The 17,056-nt window shown below is 31.7% G+C and overlaps 1 protein-coding gene across 2 annotated transcripts; it reads left to right on the top strand.

Annotated features, from left to right (window-relative positions):
- The first annotated feature begins 251 nt into the window (after positions 1 to 251).
- LOC126695564 (wax ester synthase/diacylglycerol acyltransferase 4-like) lies at positions 252 to 5,571 on the top strand. 2 transcript variants are annotated; one of them, XM_050392368.1, is made up of 5 exons: positions 848 to 1,588; positions 1,833 to 2,399; positions 3,121 to 3,474; positions 4,199 to 4,336; positions 5,121 to 5,571. In XM_050392368.1, the coding sequence occupies exons 1-5, from the start codon at positions 1,406 to 1,408 to the stop codon at positions 5,268 to 5,270; spliced, it is 1,392 nt and encodes a 463-aa protein (XP_050248325.1). In that variant the 5' UTR covers positions 848 to 1,405; the 3' UTR covers positions 5,271 to 5,571. The 2 variants fall into 2 exon arrangements, with proteins under 2 accessions (XP_050248326.1, XP_050248325.1); XM_050392369.1 differs by lacking the exon at positions 4,199 to 4,336 and having other exon boundaries at positions 252 to 1,588.
- The last annotated feature ends 11,485 nt before the right edge of the window (positions 5,572 to 17,056 follow it).

Here is a 17,056-nt window from a genome sequence, read left to right as displayed (position 1 = left end):
TAACTTTACCAGGTATTGATAACTCATTTAATCCTTTCGGCCTTTGGGTTCATCTTGTTGCTTAGCCCACTAGATATGACTTGTAATCTAAGTCATTCCAAGCTTTTGGGTAACATAAAGGATTAAGGAAGAAGAAAGCAATCATACAGAGCATTAAGAAACGACAAGGGCCACTCATGGCACTCCTGACTCCTTGTCCTATATATACACAAAAACAGTAGACTAGGCAAAACTTCTCATGTCCCAATATCAAGAGAAGCCCTATTCTCTAGGTTGAGACTCCACATACTGTGTATATGCAAGTGATAAATTTTTTCTTAAACGCGGAGCATCAGAGAAATCTTGTTCACTCCTCTCTTAGGAATAGCTCCCACGCTGCAAGTTGGTTGATCCCAGCCAGACTACACTTCCTCTTCAATAATTGCCAGTACAAATTCTTACTATTTGCTCGTTGATGTTTGGGATTTTTAAAAAAAAAAAAAAAAAAATTTATCTTTGAGCTCAGTTAGAAAATGAATCTAATATATTACCCCCACCCTCTACTCACTCAGGACCACTCGAACTTGGGTTCTCAAACTCCATAAGCCTTTAAGACTTGGGGAAGTACCACTCTGCCCAACGTGGGTAGTGGTTGATGTTTGGGATTTTAATTACTCTGTTTTCAGCTATATAGGTGCATGTCCTGTAATTTTTATTGCTTTGCTATTTATTTATTCTCTTTATTTGTCCTTGTATATCAATTGTATTTTCTTTTGAAAAAGGACTACCTTTTTATTTAAATGTAATTGTTTCTTCTTATTAGCAAAAAAAAAAAAAAAAAAAAAAAAGAGTACTTGTTTCCTTTATTTATCTTGTGAATTTCCACCACGCATGCATTAGCCCTCTCTGCTCTGCTGCCTGTCTAACCTTCAATGTGGACAGTAATGCAAATTAGGTTGAGTACTTAAAAAATTCTAGTATCATATAAAAAGTTACAATTTTTGCTATAATTATCTTATGTGACAAATTATAATTGACTGCTTGTCACTTTCACATGATCTTCATAGAAATATGTATTTCACCAATTCTTTTTTTGAGATAGTGCTGATCATCACTTTTTTACCACCATTTATTATTAAGTACTTGAACAGTTGTAACAAAAGTTACGATTTTTTACTTACATCTAATTTTTTTTTATTATGAACCTAGGTCAGGGCCCATCTTTGTACCTGTGTATGTCATGAATGCTTTTTGCTTTTCATAGCCATAGTTCGGTTTAATATCATTAATTTGTGTGTGTGTGTGTTTTCTCAAGCTGGGGGAACATATGCAACAACTTGTGAAGCTAAAAACTCATAAAAGAAAAAAAAGGAACCTGTGAAGCAAAAATTGTTTTCCTTTGTCCTGAGTGATCACATTACAAATAATGGAGTTCGAGGAAGGATTGGAGCCAGTAAGTCCTACTGGACAGTACTTCAACAGCTCTGTGCTATCAGTATCCATTATTGCTGTTATGGAATTTGAGATTCCAATCAACAACCTGCCCTCCATAGGGTCATTGGTCAAAGATGTGTTCCTCCCCATCAATCCTCGTTTCTCCTCCATTATGGTGCTCATCTCTCTCTCTCTCCTTTTATATTACACATAAATTCTTAATTTCTCAGTTTGATTGGATGAAGTTGTTATTCGAGTGCAAAAGCTATATATGGTTAACTAGCTATGAGAAAGTATTAAGGCTATAGCATATTTACGAAGTTGTTTTATTCATGATTTTGTAATTATTTACCTTTCTTCCAGAATACTATTTTAGCCTATTTAAAAAACGGCACTAAGTAGTGAGAATTTGAAAACAGGTCACAGGTGAAAAAGGTGAGAAACAATGGAAAAGAGTAGAAGTGAAGCTTGAAGACCACATTAACGTTCCCATTTTCCCTATTGGATTGTCACCTGATTCATATGACGAATATTTTGATGACTACATATCAAAGATAGCAATGAACCATTTTCCACAGAACAAACCACTGTGGGAGATTCACATTGTTAAATATCCAACAAGCAATGCTGCTGGTACTATCATATTCAAGCTTCACCATGCTCTTGGTGATGGCTACTCTCTCATGGGTGCACTTCTTTCTAGTATGCAAAGAGCTGATAATCCTTCTCTTCCGCTAACATTTCCCTTTCGCCAACGCTCAGAGTCAAAAAGTGACAGGTTAAGCAGAGGGGTGTCCCAACTCGTTTCCTTGATCTTTAACACTATACATGATTTTGGATGGAGCATGTTAAAGAGCAATTTGATTGAAGATGATCCAACTCCGATAAGGTCTGGGGAAAAAGGAGTGGAGTTTCGACCAATTACAATATCAACTATGACATTTTCTCTGGATCATATCAAATTTATTAAGGACAAGCTTGGAGTGGTAAGATCAACGTGTATATGTATATATATATATATATATATATATCAGGTTTTATTGGATTATCCACCAATTCGTCATTTAGCACAACTGTACTGGGTCCTAGAATTTCAAACCCATTGTTAATTGATGGAACTCGAGTTACCAACTACTAAGAGCAATGACATCAGTTTACCTAAAATTTTCTCCTTATTTTAGAATCAAAACTTATTTTTCCTATTTTAATTAATCAATATTCAAAACAGTCACATGAAATTTCCTATTCTAAACCTTATTTTATTTAAATATTATTTCATCAGTCATTTTATTATTATTTCTTTCACTTTTCAAAACACCAATTTTTCTTTATCACAATTACCGCAATACAAAAACTACTAAAATCTTGATTTGGGGAATGAACATTGCTCCCTAAAGATAGGGAGCAATTTGTAGCAAAACCCCAAATATATATAGAAGGGATAGGAAAGCTAATGTGGGGAGCGGGGATGGGTTTTCTTCCCGTACCCTAGTTTAGAGAGACTTATGCCATTGCTCTAAGCTATCAGATTTTTGATTGCTCTTGCTCACCTAGAAAACACTTCATTTTCTTATTCTTTTCTTCATATTTTTCCATTCATTCAATATTGTTAGATGATTGGACTAAAACTTGAAAAGCTTGTTTTCATTTGGTTCTTTGGTTAGAATTAGTTTATTTTTGCTCAATTGAATATATTCTCAAGTGCAGACCATAAATGATGTAATTACTGGTATAATCTTCTTTGGCACCCGGTTATATATGCAAGAGGTTAGCCAGAAATCAAGCAAAGCGGATTCCACAGCAATAGTGTTGCTCAGTACAAGGACGGTTAAGGGCTACAAGTCAGTCAAAGAGATGATCAAACCTGAATCCGATACACCATGGGGAAACCAATTCGGTCTCTTACATGTATCAATACCAAAGTTCACAAATCTTAAATCCTCAAACCCCCTTGAGTTTGTTTTGAAAGTGCACAAAATAATCAGGAAGAAGAGAAACTCTTCATCTGTATACTTCACTGGTTGCCTATTGTCGATTATGAAGAAACTAAAAGGCCCTGAGGTACATACACAATTTTACTCTTGACATCTCTAGATTTTTCAAATTAAAAAAGACCCTATATAGTTTAAGATGAAGTTGCATGATTTGAAAGTCTAATACTTGTCCACCATGACTAAGGTCTTTAAATTGTAATTCTTTCCCCCCCCCCCCCAAGAAGTCAAAAGTTTTAAACCTTAAGGACGGTTTATAAATAGTTAAGCAAGCCACATAATTAAATTCAGTGATTCTAACATTACATTCAAAATTCTTACAATTTTTCTCTTAAAGCAACATAAAAAGTATTTAAGAAGTTTGCTTCTTTAGCTCCATGTTTTTTGGCTTTTGTTTATGTGGGATGCTATAGTTTGCCTCTTTAGCTCCTTGTTGGTTGTATTATGAAAGCAACATAAAATTACTTAAAGAGGTTTAAGTTTGCTTCTTTAGCTCCTAGCTGGTTGTACCGTGAAAGCAACGTAAAAAGTACTTAAAAGAAGTTTGCTTCTTTAGCTCCTAGCTGATTGTACTACAGGCTTTGGTCCTTTCATGGATACTGTAACGTTTCTGGTTTTCAGTATATATATCCTTTATCTTTGAGGGGGAAAAGTACTTAAACAAGGAGTAATTATTAGTTAATTTTTTGTCTTATAAAGAACAGAGAATGTTTAAAATATATACCAAGCTATATTTTGAAGAGCCATTTCTGAATTTTTCTTTGCTATGGGCAATGGGCATGCGGTGGTGGCAGGCAGCATCTAAATACATCCATAGAGCATCAAATTACTCGAGCATGTCGATCTCAAATATGATAGGGCCAGTGGAACAAATGGCTCTGGTTAAACATCCAGTTAAAGGCTTATACTTTATGACCCTTAAAGTACCTCAGGTATATAAAAATTCTCATAAATTAACTACATTCGGTTTTTCAAAGTTAGCTACCATCTTATGATAGTGCTTTGTTTATTTCTTTTTGAGATCTCACATTGAAGTTTTTATATTTTGTTGTTAATTTTGAATGAAGTACTTAAAACTGTCTTATTTTAACCCAACCCAATCTCCTCCGCTAGAAAGAAGAAGCAAAACAATATATATATATATATATATATATACACACACACACACAAACCCCGTGTATTTGGGGCGTATGACTATGCATTACATAAGTATCAATTATTAGGAGACTTCTGATTTTACGTACTTTTTAGCTCTTCTTTTACACAAGCATTATCAATAATTTTGTGCTCCTGATGTATGATTGGATGTATCCTTTTGGCAATTGCTTATGATTGCTGAAAATTCGTTTAAGTAAAGTTGTCTCTTAATAACCAAAAAAAAAAAAAAAAAAAAAAAAACAAAGAGAGAGAGGAAGACCGAAGACTTTAAAAAGATGTACATAAACAGATAGGCTAAAAAAATTAAAGAAAAAAAGGGTTATAGCTCTGTTGATACTTATGTATAACTTGATTAGGTTTTCGAGTTGTGACTTACCATGAATATAGGATTGGTAAGGATTAGAGATTCATCTAATATTTGGGGAAAAAGATGTTATCAGTATGGTCAAGAAATTGAAGATAAACAATGCGGTAGCGTAAAAATAATGGCTTCCATTTTAGATAATTTCATATATTTTCTAGCCACTATAGCATATGCTAATTTTGATGGTTTTGCAGAGTCTTACAATTACAATGGTAAGCTACATGGGAAATCTGAGGGTTGCCGTTGGCTCAGAGAAAGGGTTCATAGATCCCCACAAGTTCAAGTCGTGTGTGATCAATGCCTTTGAGATGACACTCCAAGCGGCACATGACATTCCCACATGAAAATATATAATTTGATGGGCAAATTACATTGTTATTGGAGCTAATAAAGTTGCATTTGGTTTTGGATTCTACACGTAAGTGTCTTGTGAAAGTTTTTAGTTAAAGGGGAAGGGAGGGAGGTTAGGGGCAGCATTGTATTTTTCAAATCTCTTTTAAAACTAATAGTTAATAATTTGTGATTTGGCAAAGAGTTTTGTAACTTAATTAGCACTTCTCAGCATTTCTAATAAAAATGTTTAGGACTCAATTTGTCATTTGAGATTATAGATGTTATAAATTTTTATGTCATGTGACTAATAAATCTAGACATACAAAGGCAGAGCCAAGGGCGAGGAAACTCCTCCGAAAACTTCTTATATTTATATATTGAAGGAGTTTGGTAACAAACTCGGTATGTCTATTTATATATTGTAGTCTAAAATTATATCCGATTGACATGAAATTTGGTGTCTATTATGAATATAAAGAACATATAATTCAATGATTATATTTTAAAAATATATAATCATGTTTATATTTATAGTGAAAGTTGTAGTTTTAGGTTACAGCTAAGTTTGTAACCAAATTTTAATCTATATTGAAAAAGTTCTTTTAGTACTTTTGTCCCCTAACATAGGAAGGGGAAAAAAGAAAACAACCAAAGTTGACATTACAAAGCTCCATAATAGGTACTTAATAGTATATATCCTCTTTTGTCTCAAAAAGAAAGAATAAAACAAAAGGTGAAAAACAATTGATTGGGTTGTAAACGAGTAGAGCTGAGCTTATTACTAAAAATATAAGCTTGTTTATTTAATTTTATTTCAAACATGAGCTCAGCTCAAGATCAATACCAAACAAGATTACATGTTTAAACTTGGTTTATTTTCTTGTCGAATAAGCTACTTGATTAATTTATTCTTTTCCTACATATTGTAAAACCACAAGTAAAGTTGTTTACCACTTTACAAATCTATGAATTTTTCCTATGAATAGACTTTTTACATTATCAAAAAAAAAAAAAAAAAAAAAATTGATGTCATATGAACCTATTTAAATGAAAATCTAGTTTTATATACAATTCAATTGAGCTTCATGTTTATTAGCTCGTTCACAAATACACTATCATATTTGAACTTGGCTTATTTAAAACGAATATAAACAAGTTTTTTCTCAATCTAAACTTGAGTTATTCATAAATAGCTTGGTTCATTTACAATCAAGAGGGAGGGAGGGTAGCAATTGTCCCCCGATCAACCCAACAATAGTAAAGTAGTGATGTGTTACATTGTATAAGTTTGTGGGTTTGATATTTTAAGGATAAACGTTTTTTCCATTCATTCAGGGATATTGCTTGTGTCTAGTACATTGGACATATTAAGATATAGACACGTATCTGCATCTTAATGTGTTTAGTGCACTGATGCATTAGACACAATTCCTACCCTTCAAATTCAACTAATAGCCATCCTTTTCCCTAGTAGCATGTATTCACAGTAAAGTTATGACTTATGCACCCTTTTATTGCTACATTTAGTAACCATTAGAAATTGATTGCTTAGTCAAATCCTTTTAGCTAAGCCCATGATGTTTCAATATAAATAGGGGGTAATTCTATGATACCCCCTTCTTTCTTTTTCTTTTTTTTTTGGGGTGGGGGGGGGGGGGGGGGTTTACAATACCCACAATTAGTAAACCTGCTATAACAGGTTACCAAAACATCATATTTAATGGTTCCATCTTCATATTGGACAATACTAACATCACATATAATTCTACTTTTGTTACATTTGGTGGTTCGCTTATTTTTTCTGACATTTGATAGTTCTATTGTCATATTAGGCAATACCAACATCACATATAACTATACTTTTGTCACATTTGGCGGTTCCCTTATTTTTTTACTCACATTTGATAATTTCATTTTCACATTATGTAATATTAACATCACATATGATTGTACTTTTGTCACATTCGGTGGTTCTCTTATTTTTTTACTTACATTGGATGGTGGCCAACGTTATAATGGGTGGTACCAACATTACATATGACAATATCATTGTCACATTCGGTAGTCAACTTATTTTTCAATCACATTGGATGGTGCCAATATCACACTGGGCAATACCATCACATATGATGGCCCCTTTATTTTTTTTTAGTTGCACTGGATGGTACCAAAGAAACATTGGGCAGTACCATCCATTGTAACTAAAAATTAGAGTTGGCTAACTTTGTTAAATTTATCTCTCTCTCTCTCTTTGAGTTTTGGCTATTACTTGGCTTGTTAAATTTATTTGTTAGAGATCACATCAATTTATCCAATAATTTGACAATTACACAATTTGAAAATTACATGACTTTATTTCTCAACATCATTTTTCATCACCCCAAATTAAAAAAAAAAAAACCAACCAAATAATTAACTAACTGATATGGAAGACTTCAAATTGAGACACATTTACAGGGAAGAACCCTCATAAATACAAAACAAATGACTGTACATTTGAATATTCATACTTGCAAGAGGCCAATCTTTGGATTGTAGTTTTAGACTTTTAGTGCGCGAAGTCAATTTAGATATATACTCTCAAAGCTTCAATAACTTTCTCGAGCCTGTCAAAATAAGATAAATTTCAAGATTTTGTTAACAAAAGTGAACTTACAATGCTCATTTATCTTATCTATAACTAAAATCCTTGCCAATCCTCTTATGGCATATGAACGGCACCCTCTATTAAGTCAAAGTTTGATGGCAATTGGATTCGTTTCTGAAACTCTTCTGCAACAAACAGATACTCGTCTACCTTCAAGCATAAGAACTTGTGCCATAAACATATAAAAAAGAACCAATACATCAAAATGTACACATCCTACAGAGAGAAAAAGAAAAAGAAATTATACCTTTCAAATGCAAAGCCTTCTACTATGGGTGAGTTTGGTTCAGTTTTTTGTAAAAGTGCATAATGAAAAAGTGGAGTTTTGTTAAAAGTGCATAATGAAAAAGTGGAGTTTTAAAAAGCTGAGTGTTTGGTAAAAACTGTTAAAAAGTGCATAATGAAAAAGCTGAGTGTTTGGTTAGCACTTATAAAAGTGGCAGTTTGAGGGATAAATTACCAAAAAGGACAATGTATATATATAAGGAAATTTATTTCATACTTTTTTTTTTTTTTTTTTTAAATTTTTATGTGAGTTTGTTTCATATTTAAATCAATTACTTCATCATACTTAAATCAATTTTTCTCTTTCTAAATTTTTTTTTTCTCACCAATATTAGCTAATAATAACCTACCTTAAGATTTATTGTAAAAATATTGTGATATAATTTTTTTTCTCTCCACGCACACACACGTGGGCTCTCCTTCCCACTTTTTTTTTTTTTTTTTTTTTTTTTTTTTTTTTTTTTTTTTTTTTTTTCACTTCTTTTTTTCTCCTCCACCCACGTACTTACACTCTTTTCTTTTGTTTTTTTCTTCTTTTGTTTTTTCCTTCGTTCCTCTTTTATTCCTACCACACCAGCACTATCTAGAACATTCATTCCACAGCTCTTTCTTCTTTTTTTTTTTTTTTTCCTCTTAGCACTTCAGTCCAGAACAGTCGCTCTCCTTTTTTTTTTTTTTTTTTTTTTCCTCTTAGCACTTCAGGCCAGAACAGTCGCTCTCCTTTTTTTTTTTTTTTTTTTTTTTTTTTTTTTTTTTTTTTTTTTTTTTTTTTTGTTCTCTTAGCACTTCAAAACGAACGAAGGAACCAGCTCTCCTTCTTCTTTTTCTATTTTTTTTTCTTGTTCTTGGATCATCGGGAAGATTGGATGATCGGGAAGATTGGATGGTCGGTAAATCTCTCCCCCCCCTTTTTTTTTCGTCAGTCTTTTTGATCCGCCAGAGGGTCTTGATCTGCTGTTGTTCTAATTTTCTTGTTGTTGTTGTTGATCTGCTGTTGATCCGAAAGAGTTGTTGCTCTAATTTTTTTTTTTTTCTGTTCTTGATCTGCTGTTTCCGAAAGAGTTGTTCTAATTTTTTTTTTCTTTTTTTCTGTTCTTGATCTGCTGTTTCCGAAAGAGTTGTTCTATATTTTTTTTTTTTTTTTTTTTTTTTTTTTTTTTTTTTTTTTTTTTTCTGTTCTTCATCTACTGTTTCCGAAAGAGTTGATGTTCTAATTGAATGGGTATTTTCGTAATTCTACCGTAGTAACGGTAACCATCCAAAACGCGCACTACGCGTTTTCATTTATGGACCCTCAGAGGTCCATAAAAATTTTCGCGTTTGTCCGTGTTTTTGCTCTATGCCCAAAACGCAACTTTTATCAAAAAATTGCGTTTTGGGCTTAACCAAACGCAAATTTAGGACTGGCTTTTTTCAAAAAGCGTTTTTTGAGCTCAAAATGTGGAACCAAACGGGCACTATTTGGCTTAGGATGACTGTGAAATTGACCTTGTTTGCAGCTTCAAGCAACACCAACATAGAAGCCTTAAATAACACAACATAGAAACCTAAATAACCACAATTTTAGGGGTCAAAAATTTTCTCAAAGCAATCTTTTAACACATGGACAAAACTTGTCATAGCTTGAAAATTGAAATACTGGGAAGTAGTTAGCACACGACCATATAGTTGAGTTAGCCCTGGAAGTCATTCAATTTGGGCAGATCATGGCAAATACAATGTCTATAGTTTTTTATTCCAAAAATTTCCATATAGGTTATGAGTTACCAAAGATGAAAGTTGTCTATTTATTTTTTTTGTAAAATTACATCACAATCCATGAAAATATAGTCATAAAGGAAAGAATTGGAGTGTCCTTCCTTTCTCGGACCAGTTAAGACTTTTACTTTAAACCCAGAGAGAGAGAGAGAGAGAGAGAGAGAGAGAGAGAGAGAGAGAGAGAGAGAGAGAGAGAGAGAGAGAGAGAGAGAGAGAGAGAGAGAGAGAGAGAGAGAGTAATTGTGGCTATCAAATAGAGCAAATAGGGAAAGCTTAGTCAGGGAGTTGATTAGTTGTTTGTTTTAAAGAAGTTCTCTTTTCTAATTGTTAGGTTCTAAATATTTCGGATTAAATGTTTAGGTTCTAATTTTATGTATGTTGGCAAACCAAAAACAAAAACATGTCTAGGTTAAGATATTCATGTCTTAGAACAAGTCTTAGTCATTGCTCAAGTTGGTTCAAGTCAAGATTTAAGAATAGTCAAGCTACAGAAAGAAGAATTCAGAAACTGTCTTGCTCGACTGATCGAGAGACAGACTCGACCGATTGAAAGTTGATTTTTGTAGAATTTAAATTAGGTATGAAAGTTCATGAAATGTTTAGAGTTTGAGTCCAACACTACTAGATATAAAAGGAAAACCCTAAATCATGTTTCAGAAGCCCTAGAGTGTCTTATAAGTTATTGTTGTAAGATTTGAGAGGTTTTGTAATCTTCTAACTCAACAAGCGTCTACCGAAAAGAAGACCCATATATAAGAACCAGCGGAGATAAGTTATTGCATACAAGATCAACAACTGCTGATGATTTGAAACTTTGAGTGGGATCTCAAAGTCACAAACGTTGGTGTTTGTGTGTGACAAATTTAGATAGAAGAGTCTCTGGATTCAGACCTATGTGTGGTCGTGTGAGTAAGTATTACAAGAGGTAGCATTAAATTTAGGAAAAAATCTATTGTAAAACTTCCATTCTATTTAGTGAATTTGTTTCCTTGAGGATTGTTTAGGTTGAATCCTCCCTAGATTTTTTACCTTGAAATTAGACGGTTTCATTGGTTTTCCTAGGTCATCATATCGCTTGTCTTCTTTACTTTTTTGCACTTAGGGTGTGTTTGTTTGGAGGTGAAATAGGGTGGATGGAAAAATTTGGAGAGAAAATAGGAAAGAAAACTTTTTTGGAGTGTGTTTGGTTGGGTGAGGAAGAAGGAAAATAAATGGAGGAGCTCGGGTGTTTTCTCCTCTGGCCCACCAAAAAGTTCTCTCTCCAAAATGGAGAGAAAATTGAGTTAATTTCTAAAAAATGTTGCTTCAGCCATGCTTTTACACTTCTACCCCTCTTTTAAACGGCAACCAACTATGCCACAGTCTTTTTATTTATTTATTTATTCAGTTTCCACTACGCCACAGCAATCAATTGAGTTGTTTGTTTCTTTTTCTTTTTTCTTTTTCTTTCCTTTTTGTCTTTTTCTCTCTTTATAACGTGTTGTGCCTTTTTTTTTTTTCTTACACACACATATATATATTATATAATATAATAACAAGTAAAAATAATATAATATAATATGTATGATTTGTAAATTTTTTAAAATATTTTTTTAATAATTTTAATCAATAATAAATAATATTTTTATTATTTAATGAGTAAATGTAAATTATTTCTTACATATTATGTAATAAGGGTATAAGAGTAGATTTACATAAACTACATTTTCTATCTTCCTATTTTTCTTCTTAACCAAACAAATGAGTTTTTCATCCCTCCAACCAAACACATATGAGAGAAAATTAAATTTTTTCTATCTTCTCACTTTTCTATCCTCCCATTTTTCCATATCCCCAACCAAACGGACCCTTAGTGATATGATTGTTTGTGTTTAACCTAGATCTGAATAATAAATCTAAGTAACAACTTGGTTAATTAATTAGGTTAAACAATATGAGTATACAAGGGTCTAAATAATCCAACACTAATGCTATAGGACTTGAGTGTATTTGCTGTTAATAGAAGTGGGGTCTTACCTTGCCATTGATATTTATGTGCTTTCAGGGAACTTTATGTTATTCTTTTGGTTATTGTAAATCTAGTCGCTGTAGAGTGCTGTACAGAGTGTGTAGGGTTATTAAAGATCTATGTGGTTTTGAAGACCGTATCAAATAGATAGAGAGCACTCAAGTGATATCAACATGTTAACATCCGAAATACTAACAAAGAAAAATTGAAACAAAACAAACATGGTAATCATTAATTAAGAGATTTCACAATTTGTGGTGAAATTAGGGTTTGTCATTTTGATCCTTACCTTCATTCATATAAAAGCGATTCTCGAAAACCTTCACCAATGTCTAAAGCGACGGGGTGCCAAAAGGAAATTCACTGAACACAGAACGCGAGAGAGAAGAAGCACCTTCTGTTTCTTTCTATCCTTTTTTCTTCAAGTTTTTTGCTATTATACATTACTTGCTTGACTGGTAATTGGTGTCTCATTAAAATTAAATTAACGGTCAAGATTAAAATGAAGTGAAATAAACTGTTAAGATGTAAGTGGGCAACATAACCACTAAAAATATAAAGGGTACCAGGGAATGACCCTAACTAAATGAGGAGTTTTATTTTTTATTTTTTTTTATTTTTCCAGTAATCATTAGCCAATTCTAACAAGGAGTTTAACAAGGTTTAGCTCCCGTAAACTTTGTGGTACAAAGTATTTAGCATCATAGGTAATACTTAGTCTCTGATTCAAATTTGAGAGGGTCTTCAATGTCAACTTTGATTATTTTTATTATCAAGTTGAGATTTTAATTGGTTTATCAAGCATGGGTTAGTTGACAAATCTAGTCCTCATATGCAATTGGCAAATGATTACTAAGAGAGACAATCACTTATTATAAATAGAGGTTGAGGAGTTTAACAAGGTTTTGGGCATGTGGAAAGCATGGCTTAATGAGTAGCAACATGAGAGAAGTCGATGGAGGGAGGAGGGAGGAGACCGGAGAGTTTTTGGACTTCTTTTGTGTGTGTGTGTGTGTGTGTGTGTGTGTGTGTGAGTATTTCATAGTGTATTATTTTGGGTATTGGGTATTTTGTTATCCAAGTAGGAAATAGAAAACCTAGGTATAAATTGTTGATTTGTTATTTGTTGTTTCATACTTCTGAATTGTTTCCGTAGTTTGTAAGTGTATGGAAGGAATTAGGGTTATTTGGGGTGTGGTTTTTGGTGGAAAAGGCTAGAAAAATATATAGAGGTAAGGTTTAGAATATATAGCAATGTATAGATCCTATGAAGTTAGATATGCTATGCATTTTTCTGCAAGGAAATATATGAACTTAATTGAAATTTTACATGATTAATAATGTTATTTAATTTTTTATTTATGGTTTGTGCCAACATGGTTGAGACTTCTATGCAAAATACGGATGGAGTAAATACAAAAAAAAGCTAGAGGTAATAGATGCTTGAAATTATTTAACATTTGTTAATTATCCTGTGTGTCACATGAGTTAGTGATTAGTTATTATTAGTTTTAAAGCATATGCAAGGCACGTATAAACTCAAAAACCATAACCTGGATATTTGTATTGTTTAAAGCTTTTGCAGTACGTTTTTATAAAAAGTAAAATATATATATATATATATATATTTATAGTTCGTGTTTACAGAATTACAAAAATAAATTATTTGAGCAATACGTTTTGGTTATATATATTGTGTGTGTGTTTTTTTTCCTAGAAAATTTTAATTTAATCAAAAAATGGGTCACTGTTGCCTTGCCGGCTATGCAATATCCAGTATCCATTTGCTCTTTTGTATCTTTTGATGTTCCACCGCCTGTGGTGGAAAGTTTCCTAACTTTTGATAAAGTTGACATTTTTTGTAACAAACTTGTTAATTCTTAGTTATATATATCTTCTGTTTAATAAAAAAAAAATTTTGAAGAAAAAGTTCTGAAGAGAAGATATGTGAAGAAGGGGAAAGAAAAGTGAATAACAAAATAAAATAATTTAAAAATATATATCTATTTCATTTTCTAACGAGTCAATCATTGTAGCTTTGAGAAGCTTTGATATATACTTAGTTGTTTTAAAATAATTCTCAAATAAATAAATTTTATTTTTTATTTTTAGTTTGATAGTTGGAAGTGAGAAGATTTGAATCTTGGATATTTTCGTGAAAAATACTAGGAAATGCTAGAAGAGTTGTGCGGATTGGAATGTTTGAGTGTGTTGTGCATGTCTGTATTGAGTCCCATAAGGGTGTTTATAAGGTGGATATTATATTTATAAATACGTACAATAAACCCTATTTGTAACTTAACTAGTTTTTTAAGATTATAAACACAAATGTGACTAGAATTATACAAGGCTACCACTATATAACAGTAAAGATTTTTTTTTTTTTTTTCTCTTTAATCATTTATCAAATTAACTTTCTTTTAATATATGTAACTAAAACTCAATGTAAAGAATATTCCATATTAATGTTAAAAAAATGGTCATTATTAATTATAGTAATTTGGATTTGTTAGTATGAGTTATTAGTTGCATATTTGATCAAGTTTGAAAGGAATTGGTCAAGCTAAACTTAAAAGGATAATATATCAATTTGGTCCTTACATTTTGGGGCCATTATCAATTTGGTCTCTATATATTGAAATCTGTCAATTTGGTCATTGTTACTTTAAACTTACAATTAAATTTGTTCCTACCATCAACTCACTAACAAAAATTGACTACAAGTTGAAAATAGTATGGATCAAATTGACTATTATCAAAATTTAGGGACTAAATTCATTGTGAATGTTGGTTTATTTAGACCCTTGTACACTCAAATTGTTTTACCTAATTAATTAACCAAGTTATTACTTAGGTTTATTATGTAGATCTAGGTTAAACACAAACAATCATATCACTTAATGCGGAAAGTAAAGAAGACAAGCAATATGATAACCTAGGAAAACCAATAAAAGCATCCGTTTCAAGGTAAAAAAAAAAAAAAAAAAAAAAAAAAACTAGGGAGGATTTAACCAAAACAATTCTCAAGGCAACAAATTCGCTAAATAGAATGGAAGACTGACAATAGATTTTTCCCTAAATTTAAAACTACCTTTTGTAGTACTTACTGATGTGACTACACACAACTCTGAATTCACGGACTCTTCTATCTAAATTTGTTGAACACAAACACACATGTTTGTGACTTTGAGATCACCAACACAAACTCTCCTGTTTGTGACTTCAAGACCACATTTGAAGGTTTAAATCTCTAGCACCTTTGATGACTAGTGATGGTAGTAACTTTTACAATACCGAATCTTGAGTTTTTTCAAAGAATATTGCCGGTAGAAGATTTTAGAGAACTTTGGGTATAAAAACCCTAGATCTACAATAGGAGGCACAAGATGCACTCTTCTTTCTCTTAAAAACCCTTTTAAAACGTGTTTTAGGGTTTCCTTTAAATACTAGGAGAATTAGATTTGAAACCCTAATCACTTAATGGGCTTAACGAGTTGTTGGGCCAAAATTATATTCTATAGATTCGTGTCTTGATCGATCAAGCAAGGCAGTTTCTGAAATCTTCTTTCTGTAGCTTCCTTATTCTTGTATTCTGACTTGCAGCACATCGAGCATTATCTAATCATACCTATAGACTTAGAAATCTATATCTAGACAAGTTTGTGTTCATGGTTTGCCAATTGTTGTAAACTTTTAGAACCTAATAGTGTTCGAAAAATGTAATGACCAAAATAGTATTTTTGCCAATAAGAATATGATAAAATTCGCTTGAAAATTGTCATATGTGTGTATAATTTTACAATTATAGAGTTAATACAAATACTTCCCCTAAGGTTTGGGTTGATATTAGGTTGTACCAAATCTTTTAAAACACTGTTTGAAAACACCCTTATTCCTATGCATCATTCTTTATACTTGTCTATTATTTATCTAGCACATTGACTACCTTAACACTCTTTTGCAAATATAATTGTCATAGACTCATAATGCAATCATTATGAGACTTGTGCAGTTAAGACAAGTTGTTAGAAGAAAGTAGAGGACTTATAGGAAGGAGGAATTTTCAAACAATGGTAAGAATCGTTTTTGCTAAAAGAATAAATTGGATATTTTGAAAAAAATTATTATTTTTATAAGTTATTTAATTATTCTTATTATCAAATAATTACTTAAGTTGGTCCAATCTCAATTATGAGGATTCCTTTCTTTTAATTTTGTATGAAGGGAAGCCCACCTTGTGGAGAAAATACATGATTTTTCCATGACATGCATCCTCCCCCTCACACGTGTGTGGTCCGCCCCCATGTGAAGGTAGTTTCCTTCACCCTTTTTCTTGTGATGTGATGATGCATGTTATATCTCTTTCTTTTTCAAATATCTATAATATAAATTGTTAATTGTTGTTTTGTTGATTGTTTTTTATGTGATTGTTATAATCTTTTTCTTGAATGTCAATAAATTTGCATGTACAAACAATTATTTTTCTTAAAACAAAATAGATTTGCATCTTTATAAGATGTAGATTTGAATTTTTCTCAATATAAAAATAGATTTGCATCTTTATAAGATGTAGATTTGAATTTTTCTCAATATAAAAACAGATCTACATCTTCCTTAGATGTAGATATGAGTTTTCTCAAACAAAAAGAGATCTGCATCTTTATGAGATGTAGATCTAAATTTTTCTCAAATCAAAACTGATTTATATCTTACTTAAGATACAAATCTGATTTTTTTTAATACATGCAAGTTGTTGAAATAAAGAAAGAGATCGGATACTACTATGTTTGTGTTTGTTTTAATTCATGATTGCATATATTCATATTATGAGTGAAACTCTCTTCTTAAAAAATCTTTTTCATTCTTTGTAAAACATATAACAAAACATATCTGAATTTTTGTCATCAAAAATCACTTTTTTACAAATAACAAACCAGATCTGAATTCTTATCATCAAAAACCACTTTTTTTTAATCACCAAAACAGATCTAATTCTTTTCAAAAGAAGAGACTTCATTCATAAATAAATTTGTGTGATTTGATTTTTTTTTTTTTTCATTCACATGTTCAACATATCATTCATGACATGCATAAGAAAG

The sequence above is a fragment of the Quercus robur genome, chromosome 8 (assembly GCF_932294415.1).
Source record: "Quercus robur chromosome 8, dhQueRobu3.1, whole genome shotgun sequence".
Lineage (NCBI taxonomy): Eukaryota > Viridiplantae > Streptophyta > Magnoliopsida > Fagales > Fagaceae > Quercus > Quercus robur.
This window is presented reverse-complemented; position numbering and strand designations above follow the sequence as displayed.